The 17,521-nt window shown below is 38.8% G+C and overlaps 1 protein-coding gene across 3 annotated transcripts in view; it reads left to right on the plus strand.

Moving 5' to 3' along the window:
• gpc5a (glypican 5a) overlaps nt 1–17,521 on the plus strand; it is a 125,895-nt gene that overhangs the window by 83,902 nt on the left and 24,472 nt on the right. The window contains exon 9 of one of the 3 annotated variants that reach the window (XM_044200549.1): nt 1,949–2,688. The exons of the other annotated variants lie outside the window; for them this stretch is intronic. Coding sequence (XP_044056484.1) covers nt 1,949–1,989 — 41 coding nt within the window. The 3' untranslated portion in view covers nt 1,990–2,688. Of the gene's footprint in view, nt 1–1,948; nt 2,689–17,521 lie in introns of those variants that run through there. 3 annotated transcript variants of the gene reach the window in all.

The following is a 17,521-nucleotide window of genomic DNA, read 5'->3' on the forward strand; positions in this document are numbered from 1 at the left end:
GGGTCTGCTCTGCTGTTATTACCCTGCCATTGAGCGTACACTTTCGCAGGTTGAGTTGCGAACAGCCGGTTTATTCTTCTGGCTTCATTATCTCTCGTGTATCTCTTTAGGCGGCTGGCCAAGGCTTGGAGCCTTTGTTTGGCAGTTTCGAGTGCTTCAGGTATGGGCATCTGGTTGTACTTCTTGGGTACTTGCTTTCTCATTGCACCTCTCTCAGCCTCTGTCAGTTGGCTCACTTCTCTCCGGGCCTCCTTGATTTTTGCCTCCAACCTTCGTTTCCATGGTGGGTATTGTCTCTCATGGCTCCCGTGGTTGCTCTTGTAGCCAAGCATCTCTAGGATCACTGCTGCTGAGGCGTATATCAGCTCATTGGTTTCAGTGATGGTTGTGGTAGGGATCGCTCTCAATGCTGCATTCACATCTTCTAGGAGACTTTCGGATGGTACTTCACTTAGCCGTTGTAGTTGGCGTCGGGGTTGCCTTGCCTTCATTCTTCGCCATGATCTTATCTTTCAGGTCAGTCGCTGCCTCGTTCAGCGTGATTTCTCTTGGGGCTCCGTACCCAATCTCTGGTTGGGGAGCTGCTCCCCTCTGACCTGTAGTCCTGGCTCCCCCTTGCCGTAGCATTTGTGTTGTACCTCGTCAATCTCAAGTTGTGATAGCAGTTGCCGCTTGTGGATGTTGGAACACTGAGCTACTAGTTGCTTCGCCGTAAGCCTTGATTGTGGGTTTCGAAGTAACCATTCATCCCACATCCTGTGCATGTATGTCCAACACCTGACGCAGACCTTGTTTGGCCGGGCGACGTCTGAGCCGGCATGTCTGCGTGAAGGGTCTTGCCTAAGGACCCACACTGGATGATGGGTCATTGCTCATTGCGCTCCGAGGGGGATTCGAACCCTTGTTCCCCCGTGAATGTCCCGTGGCATACCAAATCGAGCTATCCAGCCGTTCCACACTGGATGATGGTCAATGCTCAATGCGTCCCGAGGGGGATTCGAACCCTGGGTCCCCCGTGTGAAAGTCCTGTGACTTACCAGCTATCCAGCCGCTTATATATATATATATATATATATATATATATATATATATATATATATATATATATATATATATATATATATATATATGTATGTGTGTGTGTATATATATATATATATATATATATATATATATATATATATATATATATATATATATATATATATATATATATGTGTGTGTATATATGTGTGTATATATATATATATATATATATATATATATATATATATATATATATATATATATATATATATATATATATATATATATATATATATATATATATATATGTGTGTGTGTATATATATATATATACACACACACACACACACACACACACACACTCACACTCAGTTGCCAGTTTATCAGGTACACCTAGCTACAACTAATGCAGTCTAATGCAAGGTTATAATTGTTTTTGTTGAAACTGTTTGAGAGGTATTGATTTAACTTTGTGGTCATTTTAGATGCCTCAGTTTGTGGTGCTGTTGAACTGTATTGCGTTTATACTGACAGGTGTTTCTATTATTTTGTCCACCCCATTTAGATCAATGAGAGTAGGCTAAATAACGGAAACACCTCTCTGTATAATGCAATATAGCTCAACAGCACCACAAACTACATCCTTCAAAAAATTCTTATTGTCATGATGTTGATTTCAACCAAATTGCTCAGCTGTAGCCTGGATGAACCACCAGAAAGCTTAAGACTCAGTGCAGCACTCGTGGATACTTGGAACGTCTTGCAGTATGCAAGGTCAACAACAAACTAAGAGACTTCATCAGAAACTCAGTGGCCTTGTGGAGAAAACCACTAAAAGCTGCCCTCAAAGTCGATCACACAAGTCATCATTTGCTGATACCATACCAACCTAATGAGTCGTCCCTGTTGCTGTTCTGCATAGGCTTTAACCCTTTCAGTCACATCACCATGACGAGTGGATAAAGGTTCATAAGAGGGTTACCATCAGTCACCTCGTCTACATTGCAAGCCATCAAGCTGAATGACAACAGGATCTACAGTAATGACAGTGGGAAGCCATTTGGAGTGGAAACATGTAGGCGGTTGGATGCAAATGGAGGGAGAATAACTGGAACTGAAGGGGTCAAACTATCAAAAAGCCACATGACAGACTGGAGACAGGACAGCTTTAGGAAACAATTCAACTAAAGGCAGTAACATCCAGCGTACATAAGTATCACCTCAATACATACAGTATGCCCTACCGGTTGTCAGAAATTTAGCTGATATTGTACAAGCAGAAAAAGGAAACTAGGTTGTTAATATCAAGAAACAGAAAATCCTCACACTCTATGGAGGATTCCACCCAAAGTCCATCACCCTCTACTGCAGTTGGAGACAGTCGAGGTGAGCATCAAGGGTACCGTATGAAACATGAAGCATGAGTGCATTAGTAAAATGGCTCCTGTCATCAGCAGACAGATGAGGTGGCTGCCAGAGATTGCCAGAAAAAGACACCATCTGCCATTAGGAGGGTCCAGAGCTTATGGAGCAAATGATTTGATAACGAGAATAAAGTCTTAATTCAGCATTTTTTGAAAAGCTGGTCTGTCAGAGTATTTTACATTTTTACAGCTGTAGGTAAAAGGTGACTGACGTTTTTCCATTTAGAAATTGCCAATTTATCATGTTGGTGGTGGTATTCATCACTGTGACCTTAAGTACTCCTTTTTTTGACTAGTCGGGAAACAGCAAAGACTAACTTTATTTTTAACATTATTAAACAAGAAATATCTACTCCTTGTTCTAATATCGATACTAGAGTGTTTCCCTGTTTTATGAATGAAGCAGCACACAAGTTGAAGCAGCCGCAGTGTCTGTGTTTGACCAATCAGCTGCAATCAGCCCTGCAAACTCCGCCTGAACGTTCCTGAACCATCAGAAAGAACCTACCTACCCCTTAAGCAGAGACGTTTTTTTTACACCTGGATCTATTCTACAGGAACTAAATTTAGTCCCTGGTTCCTCTGGTTGAAACATGTTTAGTTCCCGATCAATTCCACAAAAACCTCTTGGTCCCCTGGGAAACGTCCTGCGGTGGAAACACCCTATAGGCTCAATGCAAAATGGTTGGCCTAATTGAAATGGGTGGTCTATTATTTATGAAATACAATACAACTTCCTCTCTGTATTAATGCTTCAGAACCAAATGCTTATATGTACTCAAATGTTGTGATACATTGCTGTCTCATTAATTTTTATACCACAGCCAAACAATTTGGATTCTCAAAACTCTGACTGCAGAAATAAAACCGCTATATCGAATGGATTTATCTTGAGCTGAAAAACCTGAGGGAAAATATTTCATTCTAGACCTCACAGTTCAATGGTTATTGGCCAAACTTATGCACTATTTCTCCTAACACCGCTGGCTGTTCTGTGTAACTTTTGCAGCTTAACCTTTGCAGCGCTGCTAGAAATGTCTTAACACAAACAGTAAAGTGTCAACTATATATTTGGATATACAGAAAAACAAAAATCAGCTGATATACTCTCAAATTGGCAGCATTACCTGAAACATTTTATGCAACTCCCAATCAATTTTAAGCTTAATCTGTTCCTCAAAGCTGTCAGTGGGCCTGAGTATGAGCCTGGTTTATGTTTCCTTGGTACCTTTTAGACCTATGTTTGTTTTTATGTGTTTCATGTTATGTGCTCTATGTTTATGATGCTTTCTTAGTTGAATTTAGGTTACCTTGACATGCCCTAGATTACTAAACTACCTTAAACAACACATTAACCCTGCTGCCTCCTACTCTTCCACAGATTGTTCGAGGTTTTAGCCTCAATGTGGGATTAGTTTATGTAATCAGTCTCTTGTGACTCATGAATGCCTCCCTCATTTGCTGTGGGCTTATCTAACTCATATGGATAATCATGCACCTTTCTTCAACTCAGCCTGCTTTTAACTATTGGAAATGTTAGATATGAGTGACTTATCCAAATTGTTGTTTTTATCAAACAAAGATTAGGGAGGTAATGTTAGCAAAACAAAAATACTGTCTGTGAAGCTGTGCACTTTGACGTGGTTTAATTTAAAAGACTTTATTTGTCACAGATATCTAAACCAGTGCGACACTGCATTCAAATAAGTATAAATATATCAACTTAATGCAGGTTTCTGCCACAATCAGGCCATAAGAGCCCTGGACAGTCTGGATCTATAGTTATACTTTTTCAATAAATAATATTTATGAGGTGAAGGGATATATGCCTTGTCGCTAATCAATCAAAGATAACATACAGTTGATTGTAGATCACAGACATACTGTATGAGCACACTACCTTCTACTTTCCAAATGCTCCAGGGCTTTTTCTCTTTGTTTTATATCCTTGTTCAAGGACACATTAAAAATAAAGATTTAGTCGCTGCCTGTTTATGAGTAAGAAAATTTGTACCCTTTCACATAAGTAAGCTGCAAAGCAGACAGATAAAAGCATGCAGATTAATATCTGCTGTGTATTAATATATGGTCACAGCTCAGATTGGATTCTGTTTCAGATGAAATACCCACCTTATGTATGTGCTTTGAATGTCACTGCCTGCTCTAACTCAAACCCTGCTTGGATGAAAATAAAATGCAATTGCTTTTTGATTTGCCACAGCAAACATAATGACATTTTTATTGTAAGATAATAGAAACCTTGCATTTTCTTTATCATTTCCCTTCCAGGTGTTTGTGGGGGGGGGGTTTAAGCAAAGCTTTTTGACCACAGTAAGATGTCATTATCTTTGATGGCACATTCCTGTTTTTCAATCATTTTCTCATACCGCACATGATTTAATGGCTGGCTTAATGAGCTGCGGCTTGCATGTGGAAGGACATCTCATTGTGTTAATGAACCATGAAAAGGGCAAGCACACATCATTGTGAACTGTTTTAATAATCAGCTCAGTGTCAGACACACAGTCCATCTACCAAAAGTCTGCTCTATCAATAAGCACAGATGCTGAACGTTTCATTAAAACTTATTCTCTGTTGGCCCGGCAACCAATCGACGCTGACCCTCTTCCAGCCGGTTTACTCCTAGTCACCCCGGCTCTTGTCTGTGTGCTGCCAAGTAGATGCTTTCAAGGCTATATTGACTGGCAACAATTTGTCTGTTGCGAGCTCAGATGTTATAACGGTACAAAAACTTTCCTGTAATAAATTACACCATTGCTGACTGAATTCTCCATTTCTTACATCTTGCATCATTCCATAGTTAGATTTTTCATTAGCTAATAATTGATGTTCTTAGTTTTTGATTAGGTTATCCTTATAGTCACACTAGGTAGAATGTGAACCTTTTAAAGTAAAAGAGTCTACAGCCATCCTAGCGGCTGTGTGAGGCTGTACTTAGGCACAGCTGTGCTTTGAGCTAAATGCTAACATGCTCACAAAGACAATGTTAACATGCTGATGTTTAGTAGGTTTAATGTCTACCATCTTAGTTTAGCTAAGCTTAGTTTAGCTTGTTAGCATGCTAACATTTGCTGATTAGCACTGAACACAAAGTACAGCTGAGGCTGATGGGAATGTCATTAGTTTTGCAGGGATTTGGTCATATACGATTATTCAGGGGATCACCAAGTATTGCAAATCATCCCTGGGCGAATGTGTCTACCACATTACATGGCAATCCTTTCCAGTAGTAGTGGAGACATTTCACAAAAAACTAAAAAAGTCAACCTCATGGTGGTGCTCGAAGAAATCTAAGGGGAAAATGTCAGGGGGAAGTCATTAGGATTCCTCTTCTGGGGACCGTGAATGAAAATTTCATAGCAATCCAACCAGTAGTTAGTTAAGATATTTCACTCCGAACCAAAGAGTGGACTGACCGGCAACCGATACTGCCATCCATTGAGCCACACAGTTAGCATGGCTTCAAAAAACATTTGTGGTGTAGCCTCAGTGATATTTAACTCTGATACCATGTAACACTGTTTTATGTTTGAAAGTGGGTAGAAAGTGGTTGTAACTGTTCTAAAATCCACTTCACTTACAATAACATGAAAAAAGCATTTGCAATTGATTGCAGCTGAAATCAGCCCTTTTTTCAGAATTGTATACTGCAGCTTTTGGCAACATGAAAGTAGACTTTGCATAACCCACACCACTTGTCAACACGGTGACATATGACAAGCAGGTTTTGTCTCCTTCCTCTTTATCTCCTCTGAAAATTTCACTCAGCCTTCATCCTCAGACCTCCAAGGTCATCCTTAGATGTGCATCAGCAGCAGCCCTGGCAGACCCACGCGCTGCTCTCCCATCATCCCTCCTCTCTGTCTGCCTACCCTGCCAGGCAGAAAAAACGTATCTACTGTATGTCTGCTGCAAAAGCCCTCAGCTCACCCTCTTTCTCAATAGTATGCACACCCACAACCACATCTATACACAAGCATGCATGGACACACACACACACACACACACACTCTCACATACACACTGGTTGACAGAAACACGTCAGGTGAACCAGTGAAAATCTGAGTCACCCAACAGGAACAAGGTGTCTGAATCTACTCAGACTGATGTTCTGTGTTGACCTTCAGTGATAATGGATGAGAAAAAAATGGAAAAGGCTGATACCTAGGCAGGAAACGTTGCTGCAACAGCTTGATGTTTGTCATGGTCACGAATGAAGAGGAAAGGTTTGATTATGTTAAAATTTGATGCTAAATTGTGGTTGTGATTTATTGCGCGGCAGCAGTTACATTATCATTAAAAGCGTGGTTTCGCAATGAACCCTTGTCTGTTTTCAAATAAATGCATACAGAATCCTTCATCTTAAATAATCTACTTTTGATTGCAATGTTCCAGGTCTGTATTAGTGCACTGGAATAAGAAAAACAGCTTTTCGTGGCGTGCAGGATCCTTTTATAAAACTCTCCATTCTGCTCTGTTTCAAACCTGCTCACAGGTGATCTCTTCTTTGACTAATAGTGACCATAACCATCATATTGGTCAAATGTTTTTAGTTATTAGTTGTTGCTTCTATTTTACCTTTTAAACTAATGGCCTGTTTGCTGTTGATGAAATACAGGCTAACATATTCTGACTAAAATGAAAAATATCCCAAAATATGTAAATTATACATCAGCAATCAGTGTTTTCTTTGAAAAATACTGTGTCCGACTGGTTCTGCACATGCACTCTGCATTAAAGCACATTTGTTCAAAATGGACACTCCTTTCTCTTTTATGACATGTTAGTTATAAAAAAAAACTTTTATTATTAAAAAAAGTGTTCTTTCCAATGCTGAAACGATTAGTTGATTAATTGATTGGTCAATCCAAAAAACGTAATCGGCAACTTTTTTGTGTATTCGATTAGCTTTAAAAAATTTAAAAAACATCCACTGGTACATACTTTTCAAATGTGATACTTTTCTGCTGCTTTTCATTGTCATGCATAATTGTAAATTTAATATCTTTGGGGTTTGATCTTTTGGTCAGACAAAACAAGCAAAATGAAGACTTCACCTTAAGCTCTGGGAAATTGTGATGGACATTTTTTCACTTTTTTGATATTTCATAGACTAAACAATTAATCAATGTATGCTAAACAATTAATCAATGAATCGAATAAATAATCAATATTAACGTGATATGAAAATAATTGTTAGTTGCTGCCCTATATCCATCAAAAACAGAACACAAAATACTCTCACAATACAACTACTACAGAGATAGCAATGTAATTATTATTTTTTTAAATTTAACACAAGAACAGAGACCATTAAGGTTATGTCAGAGCATCACACTATCATTGGATTATTCTACCTTCTTATTCTATTGGCTTTTTAAGGACAAAATACACTTTGCAGGCATGAATTCACAAGTTGTTTTGTTAGGAATTTTGGATGTGGCAATGCATTCATGCTGCAAACCTCCCATTGTAGCTCATCTCAAAGGTGCTCTGTTGGGTTGAACTCTGTGAAGGCCGGTCGAGTTGACTGAAGTCACTGTCATTTTCTTGGAAGCTTCTAGAGATAATGAGTGCTTTGTAACACGGTCCATTATCCTGCTGGAAGTATCCTTTTGAAAAAGGGTAGACTGTGGCCATGAAGGGATGCTCCTGGTCAGCTGCTGAGAATGGTGAAGCATATAAATGATGCTCAGTTGGCATTAAGGGGCCTAATATGTGCCAAGAATTACAGAATTACACCACCGTTACTTGTTCGCTCCGTCGACACAGACGGGATAGATCCAGAACACTATTTACAACAGATTCTCACCCTACAGCAACATGTTGCAACAGAAATCAAGGGTTTTGAACATGGCAAAGGCTTTCCACTATTCAATCATCTAGCTTTGGTGAACATATGCCCTCTTTAGCCTCATTTCCTTCTCATTAGCTGACAGCAGTGGAACCTTGTAGGGTCCTTTGGTGCTGCAACCTACACATTTTCAGTGTTCAACAAGATGTGGCACTGAAATGTCCTCCTCCACCTCGCTGTTGTGCTGCATTTTTATTCATGTACTTTTGGCCTTCCTGTTAGCTTGAATGACTCTTGCCAGTTTTCCTTGACCTCTCTCCATGATGAGATGTTTTCACCCACAAAACTGACTACAATTTGCTCTTTACTATTTCACTCGCTTTAAACTCTGTGTGGTGCACGAACATCTCAGGTGGGAGGCAGCTATTAAAGGAGATTTGGCACCAGATGTCGTCTTATTCTTCTGATTAATAAAACAGTACTGACCTCTTGACCCTGTCTACATGCTCTTATATGCTGAGTTTTCAACCACATAATTTGAAATTTAGAGAAGATGGCTGTTTATGGAAGCAAGTGTAAATGATAATGTGGAGTCGATGCTGCCCCTTTGGACGAGCACAGCACCTTAGAAACAAGGCAAATGCTATCTGAATGAACAAAATACAGTTTCTTGAGCTGCAGAGACTTAGAACAAGACTAAGCATTTGACAGTGATAACCATCTGGAACAGAAAATATACCAGTGTCAACAGTGTTGCAACCACACGATCATATCAGTCAGATATCAGAGCTGATATGTGTCAGTGATCTGTGATCCCCCTGTGGGAGTCGCATTTTTTTCCCCCAGGTTTTCTTCCTCAAGACCCACAATGACTCATTTTCCACGTCAGAGTGATTGAATGTCACAACACTGTGTGCAGCTCTCAAACACTCTCATATCTCTCCTCAAATCACAATCACTTAACATGCCAGACACACACATACACATACATACACACACACACACACATACACATACACATACACACACACACACACACACACACACACACACACACACAGAGTCCACCAGCAAAAAGTATAAATAGGTGCACCTGCAAGCTTCTCTCTGAGCAACATTAGGTTGAGTCTAGTGTTTGGAAACACAATTGTTAAATTTATGTCAAAAGTAATGGTAAATGTAAATAGTATGTATCTATTTTTACTATTTATATACATGATGTACATTTCAATACACTGTGATTTAAAGCTGATTTGATTTAGTGTATGATTCAGCTCAGATAAAGTTTTGACTCGACTCAACTGAATTAAAATTTGATTTAATATTTGTAATTAACCATTTAAATTGACATGTTAAACTGTTCATTAATTAAAGTATTGCGTTTTGACTGGATGTTGCTAAATTAAAAAAAATGTATTCCTGTTTTGTTTTGGTTTTAACTGTGATAAACAGCAGTAAACAAAAAAATAAGCCTTAGATATTGCAGGATACACACCTTATCACTATCATTTTACCTGGTCGAACTAATTGATGATTTATGACTGCCATCCATTATATACACAAAGCTTCACTCTCACTCTTGTCACAATTTGCAAAGCTGGAATATAGATACATCTTGTTTATAGATGCTTTCAGACTCACCCAGTTCTCTGAAAACAGAATGATAACCTGAAGCAAGAGTATCAGCAAAAAATGTCTGAACACTATGCTAATTGTACAAGAAGTGTCAAACTGTAATGCCTAATAGGAGCAAGAGTCAGTAAAATATCCTCAGCTGTTATGCACACAAGGAGCAGACTGACCAGACTGACCATCGCCTTAATGGGGGGAAGGAATTAACTTGTGACCTAATGCTAGGCGAACATTGTACAGGTTAAACCAGATTTTAACCCTGAATTAGTCGCCTCCGACTAATTTTTGACATTGGTTGTCATAGATGACATGGATTAACGCTTAACAATATGGCTGTCACACAATTAGATGGATTTCTGGCATGTCTTAAATTTTGGTCAGCTGTCTTGCACTTTGAGCAGTTCTGCGGCCTGATTTTCTACAAGGCTGCTGTCAAAAATCTGTTCTAAACTGTAGTGACCGTGTTTTCATATTACTAGAGTATTCCTTTACAAGCTGTGGCTACTGTAGGCTTGACTGAGACTGCTGTGATATAAATAAAACTGAACTTCGCTGCAGAACAGACAGGCCATATTGTCTGCATCTTCACAGCCATCTGTGGCTCCATATTTGTTTTGTTTTTTCTCTTAGTTGAATTGCACAAAGTAACACTGCCTTTCTCTTTCTCGTGAACATTTTTAAGGACTTTTCTTATTTAAATAAACTTAATTGGAATAGTCAATGGATGAAACCAATCGCAGATTCAATGTGTTTACCTTCAGTGTGAGCAGCCATGCCGTGACCAGTCGATTGACTTGTGTGGTGTGAGCATAGATGTCGTACGTTTTGGCTGTGCAAGAAGGCCAATCAAAATGTAGTATTAGCTAACACAACATAGAGTACAAGGTGAATAAAAAAAGTACAGTGTAGGCCAAGCTTAAGTTTTCTATTTCATCCAGATTACATCAAAGGAGTCATGTTTTTGTTGAAAATGCTGGTTAACTCAGGTCGTGTTTAAGCAAAACACCTTGTACAATTCAAGCAATTTTATAATCCAGTTTGCTGTAACAAAAACAACAATACAGAATAAACAACAGTAGAAAGTTCCTTTCAAGTTATTAATGTAAAACCAGTCAAAATGTGAAAACACAAGTGTGAAGTGTGATCTAGTCAGCCTTTTCCTCCTCTGCTCTCTGTTTCTCACACTGTCAGTTTTGTTCAAAGCAGCAAAAATAAATCTATCTGTGGAAGCTGCTATTCCATTTGGCATGCATAAAATCCTCACAGCACTACTTACTTCAGTGGAAGTTGAACTGGTGGAATTGGTTTGCATGTTACTCTCATAATTTTCTGCTGCTAAAGTGCACAACAGAGGATGGTATAGTAGCTGGCAGCAAAAGCTACTCTGAAAAGAAGAGATTTAGTTTAAATTAGAGCCTCCTAATGGATCGGGTGCTTGTATGAAAAGTGACTCAAAGATTTGTAAAAGATGTTAAGTCATTTTGTGACTCGATGTTTTGGATAACAAGCCAGACGAGATTTAATGGCCAGCATGTTATGGGGATACATTCAGTTCATAGTATAGTCATGTGCATGTTGTCCTGACGAGAATCAATGAGACTGTGAAATGTGTAAATACTTTTGCAGTTCCGGTTTTGATGAAGAGTAATTGTAGGTTTCAGCCCTAATAGTGCACCATATTGTCACCTGCACCACACAAACACACACATATAGTAAGCAGTAGACCCTGGAGCTGAACAGCCCAGCAGAGTAAGAGCCTTATTAAAGCAAACAATTTAACTGGCTTTTATGCTTCTTCTTGGAGCAGGAGAAAATGTTTTCCATCTCAGGCCAAATTTCATATTTTCATTTGAATGCCTCCAATGAATGAATGATTGTGCAGTAAAAGGCACACATGCCAAAACTGGAGCAGTTGGCATACACGGGAGATGTTTTTGTGGTTTCTGCAATAGGTTTTCTTTATTCCTTTTCAATTAACTTTGAGGAGTTGAGGCTGTGCCTAACAATGAGAGAGAGACATTTCAACATTTTGGGAATAGCATATCCTCATTTTCAAGACCTGAATTACAAAATGCAGTATTAGTCTACATGTGTCCACTTCTACCAAAGCCATTTGAGGAAAAAGCACAGTAATAAAACAAATGCTCTGGGTGCTTTTATATGCAGTGAAAACCTGTTAATAGGGTCAGCTTTTGCAAGCTGTTTAATGGTCTCAGCTTGTTTACTGCCAAAGAATAATGAACATTTACTCACCCGTATTTGTTCTATCAAACGTGAGTGGCTAATGCTCTGACTTAAAGGACCAGTGTAACATTTAGGAGGATCTATTGGCAGAAATGGAAAATAATATTCACGAGTTTGTTTTCATTAGTGGATAATCACATGAAAATAAGAATCGTTGTTTTTATTACCTTAGAATAAGCCGTTTATATCTACAGAGGGAGCGGGTCCCCTTCCACAGAGGCTGCCATGTTGCACTGCCATGTTTCTACAGTAACCCACAATGGACAATGGAGTTTCGCAGCCACTGTAGTTTCTCCTACATGCTTGGAAGGGGAGGGTGATGCAAGTGGTATTCAAATGGTTGCAAACTGCAATTTCACCACTAGATGCCACTAAATCCTACAAACAGGTCCTTTAAACACATTTTAGGTGGAGTTAAAAAAATAAATATACTATCAGAATCTTTGTCTGTCAGAACTGTATATTTATTGTTGAAATGTGCTTCCTTTGGCAAACACAATGTAGTGGAACTGTATATATTTTTTCTTCATCACTCGGGTCCAAAATGCCTGTAGAGTAATCAAAGTAATGCCTCGCTGATCTCAACATTTTACCTGAAATTTATTTCATTGCTATCCAGAAACACTTTCTTGTAAAGTAAAAGTGAAATAAAGTCAAAGATAATGTTGTGGGCAGGTTTTGAGCAATTAAATTCTCCATTAGACTCATGTTGAAAGTATATTATCTCTCCAATTGCTTTTTGAATTATACTGTAGAAAGCAGCCTTGACCTTGCCTTTTATTATGTATCTGCTGGATATAGCCTCCCAAATCACTTTACTGCCAGTAAATGAATGGAAGAATTTCTGTGGATCCTGTAAGTAATGCTTCAGAAAGTTTAGAACGTAACATCCAAATTCAATGTCAAAGATTCTTGGTTTACATAAATAAAAGGAAGATGAAAATGAATTGATAGTTGAAGTGCTCCAACAAGGTTTTACACCCTCAGCAGCACTTTTTCCATGTTCTAGTGTGTTTTATCTGTTTGTCAGTATCCTAATATCAGATATCAGATATCAGAGGGCTGCTCTGAATGTTGATCTCATCTTTTGCGCTTTTGGGCACTATGCAGATGGGTTAGTTAAGTCAAAGCGAATACAACTGTATTAGTACTCTTACACATTTAATTAACTTATTATTTTAGCAGTGAGATTATCCTGATGAATTATTTTTTGATTAATCAGTAAAGAAATAGAAATAGAATATAGAAATCAGCTACAATCAGAAATTTCCTCATTCTCCAACATGAACTTTATTGACCCTAAAGAATTTATATTCTAGGCTAACACATATTATTTTAATTTGCACCTATGCCTCGAATACTGACAGACAATGGAAGTGGGTCTTTCATACTGAACAATTACTGTATATACAGTAAGTTAAAACACGTTATTGGTAACATCATTCTCAGTAGGGAATGAGGCAGTGACGGTGCATCACAGTACTTCCTGTCTCACTGTCACAGAAATCCTCAGCACATCATGCATCCAATCCAATTATTACATTTCAGTTGAGAGTAAATGACCAGGAGTTGGATTACCAAAATGATGAAATCACTAAAATGACAATGTAATGTTAATCAGCCTTAATCATAATTGTAATGGGCCTCTTCAGGCTCAGTTACATTTTTGTGTGAGTGGCATCTTTCCTGTTGTTTAACTTATCTGTGTACACTGGTAAATCAAAGATGCAGAGTTTAAATTATTATGTTGTAAATTAAGACAAAACAGTTAAAGTACAGTAGGTGCTAGTGTTCTACTGTGAGGCATCTACACTGTATATGTATGGTTTGTGCATTTAATCACAGTATGCTCACATTATTGCTGCTGTACAGTTATAGAGGGGCTGTTGATCAAGTTGGTTCTGAATTTGAGAAGAAGCTTTAAAGATGGCATGTAGAGATGACTTTTATCAGATAAGAATCATTTCTTCTGAGGATTATTGGCAAGACATGATGTGTGAGGGCTTCACTGCATGCATTGTAAGAAAGTCAGGTCTACCTCGGGGCTAGCGTGGGCTACACATAGTTTCAAATGTTTGAGTGCCCTGCTGGCCAACAGTACTGGACTTTGTGTGTGTGTTGAGTCATAAAATTCAAATACGTTGACATTATCAGTAGAGACCGGGCTGGATTCAACCAGATTGGAGGGAATGAGATTGAGATGTCACTCCATCCCACTACAAGATAATCTGTACTGACCTTGTGTCACTTTGGTCCCAAAATGTGTTTGAGTCAGCTCAGACTCTGTAGCCAAATGAGGCTACAGCTGTGCTAAAACTGGAGGAATTATATAATGTTTTCTATAACAGTGAAAATAAAGAATATGAGTAATGCAGATGACAACATCTATTATTTATCTAAAAAAAGTCAGCAATAGGATAGCATTTTCAAAACCATTAAAAAATTTTTGTAGGATTAGCAACAAATGCAGTGGTTGTAAAGTGATTGTGTCCTTTTCCCTTTGGAGCAGCATATTCCTGTTAGAACAGAATCTGAGAGGATGGACATCCATTATCTGTGGTGCCGTGGAGGTTGAGAGAGGATTATCTGACTCCTGCAGGTTTAGCTGGCATCCCACAGTTTGCAGACATCAAGATCCATCTCCCAACTGTCGATCAGAGTCTGGCGCGTGTCTCCATTAGCACCTTGTGGCAGATGTTTTCTATCCACCATCCATTGCTTAGTGTCACATATCCTTAATTGGACATGGTAATTATCCAATCACACAATATTAAGTGTCCTATTTGTGGAAATGCGGTTGCTGAAAATGAATAGTTATTGATTAGCAACACTGTCATTCAACTTACTCCTTTTCGCACATTAGCCTAGCATTGATTGCTGGCAACACTTCCTGTTTGCAATACTGAGAATCGACCGGATTCCTAATGTGCGGTCCAGGCTTGACCATTAGAACCATCCATTATCACGCTCGCCATCCACACGCTTGTCACTAAGGCCTGGTGGGAAATTGGCAAGCAGACATGATTGTGACTGTGAGGCAGAAGCAGATATAGGTTCTCTAGTTTCTGTCAGCAAGCTATTGCATAATTAATCGACTATAGCCTGTACTGTATGGGTTTGTTGAAGAATATGCATGAGTGTTGTTTTGTGTCAGCCACAATATGTGCATTTTACAGTATGCATTAAGGTTGTGGATTAAGCCTTGCCTTTAAAGTGTTGAGTCAATAGTTGTGTGACTTGTGTAATGTTTTTCTCTTATATTTTTTTTCTTAGCTTGTCACTTGAATTAATTGAAACATTGATCTTTAGCCTTTATAGAATATTTATACGTCTCATGGTGGGACATTGTATGTATTTGCAGTGGTCATGTTCAGATTAACCTATCGGGGTGCCCTTGGACAAAAACGTGCTGTTAGGCCCCTATTGAACCCCCACGCACTCAGCAAGTGTGGTTTAATGCTCAGATTCTGGGGGCACACATCCCTTGAGTAACTAGTTTGTCAGAAATACAACAGAGACAAAACTGGTGCATGTGTTTAACTCATCCGCTGTCAAAAAATTCTAAAAATGACTGTCAGGCGTTTTTGATGAACAATTGCGGCAAGCACTAACCTCTGTGACAAATACATTGTGTTTACCAGTTGAATGCCTTTAAAGTGAAACCTTTGCAGTAATACAGATAGATATCAGTGAGAGAAAATTAAAACCAGTAACGCTGGATTACATGCTGCATCATTTCCTGTGAATCCTTCATGCGTGTGAATCCAGCACGGGAATGGCGGACTCCACCACTGACAATGAAAACTATTATATAGAGAGATAATTTACTAAATGTAAATACATTGAATGGCTATTGATTTTGATTTCAGGGAAATCTTGAGGATTATAACTTTAAACACAACTTTATTTGATACACAGTTATTCTGGTGCTTTTGGGACCCCTGGGTGTCTGGGGCCCCAGGGCAGTTGCCATCTTTGCCCAGTTAGTAATCCAGCCCTCGCAGTGGTTGAATTACTTTGATCATGATGAATTTAAGTGAGACGCATGCATTCTGTACTTTGGGGAAAATATTTAAAATCTCTTTTGGTGGATTTTTCCTTTTAGAACTTCAAGACACATTCACTAACATATATTATTATTATTATTAGGATTTATTGTTTTATTATTTTTATTGTTGTCATATCTATCAAAGTCGAATACAGTCAGCTTGCACAGCTGACTGCTTATCATTCTTTCCCCTTTAGTTGCCTTCTGTCCAAATAAAGACCCAGTCACCTGTGTGTAGCCTGATTTCATTGCTTATACTGGTTGTCCGCACAAGCAATCTCTTTATGTTCTGCATTTATGGTTAACCTGGGCTTGCTGGGGGTCCACAGTTTGGAAGAGATCTATCATCGTAACACAGGAAGGCAGTTTAATAACGCTGCTGGGGACTCCTGAGAAAAGCCAGGCATTTATTTAATGTAACGTGGGCAATGTTGGGGGCTGACAGATGGCCCAGGAAGGAAAAATGATGTCCTGTTACCTCTTCCTGATGAATTCATATAGGACATCAGCTGGGAAGGAATATACTGCCTTAAAGTCTATAATTTCTTTGTGTACATTTTTGGAAATATGATAAATACTATGGGATTGTAAAATCTGCTGCAAACTCCCCCCCCCCCCCAATAAAGCCTGCATTAATTCAGGGAGGATATATCAGTGGCTCCACATAAACTGAACTTTAGAATCTATCTTAATATTCTGTCTCCTGCAGAATTTATTTCTACACTACTAATAAGCTTTTTCAAATGCACTTGGGAATGTAATAGTTTTTTTTCTAATACATGAAGTGTGACATCCCAATACTGTATAGAAGTCTTAGGGAGGTGGTGGGTTGAACAAAACACAGCACTTTCAATATTTAACCAAGACGACAATCTCTCTATAACCTTAAAATCACAGTGAAACAGAAGATAGTGTGTTTATCTTCTATAATGTGAAACGGAATATGTGGTTTAGTTACGAGAGGGATTTAAAACAAATCCTACAGATGTGATCACTCAAAAGTAGGTGTGGCTTATCTAATACAGCGCCATACAGAGCTCTGGAGCTGCTGGACTTTTGGCCTCCACAACTCCGTCACCTGCGTTGTTACTGTATATTAGGGGGAGGAGGATGAGGGTGAAAATAGGTTAGATCTCAACCACATTCTTTGTAAATGTAAACAAGTCAAAAAGTTTTTGCTAGCTGAAATCCAAACACACACCTCCTACTAAAATATTGCTCTGCTAGCTACCCACTAGCTAACGTTCAAGTTCAGTTTTATATGATGGGCTGGGTTAGCTGATCACTCAATCACATTTGATTGGATACAAATATGTAACTGCCCCCACGTTC

Source organism: Siniperca chuatsi, linkage group LG1 (assembly GCF_020085105.1).
Source record: "Siniperca chuatsi isolate FFG_IHB_CAS linkage group LG1, ASM2008510v1, whole genome shotgun sequence".
NCBI lineage: Eukaryota > Metazoa > Chordata > Actinopteri > Centrarchiformes > Sinipercidae > Siniperca > Siniperca chuatsi.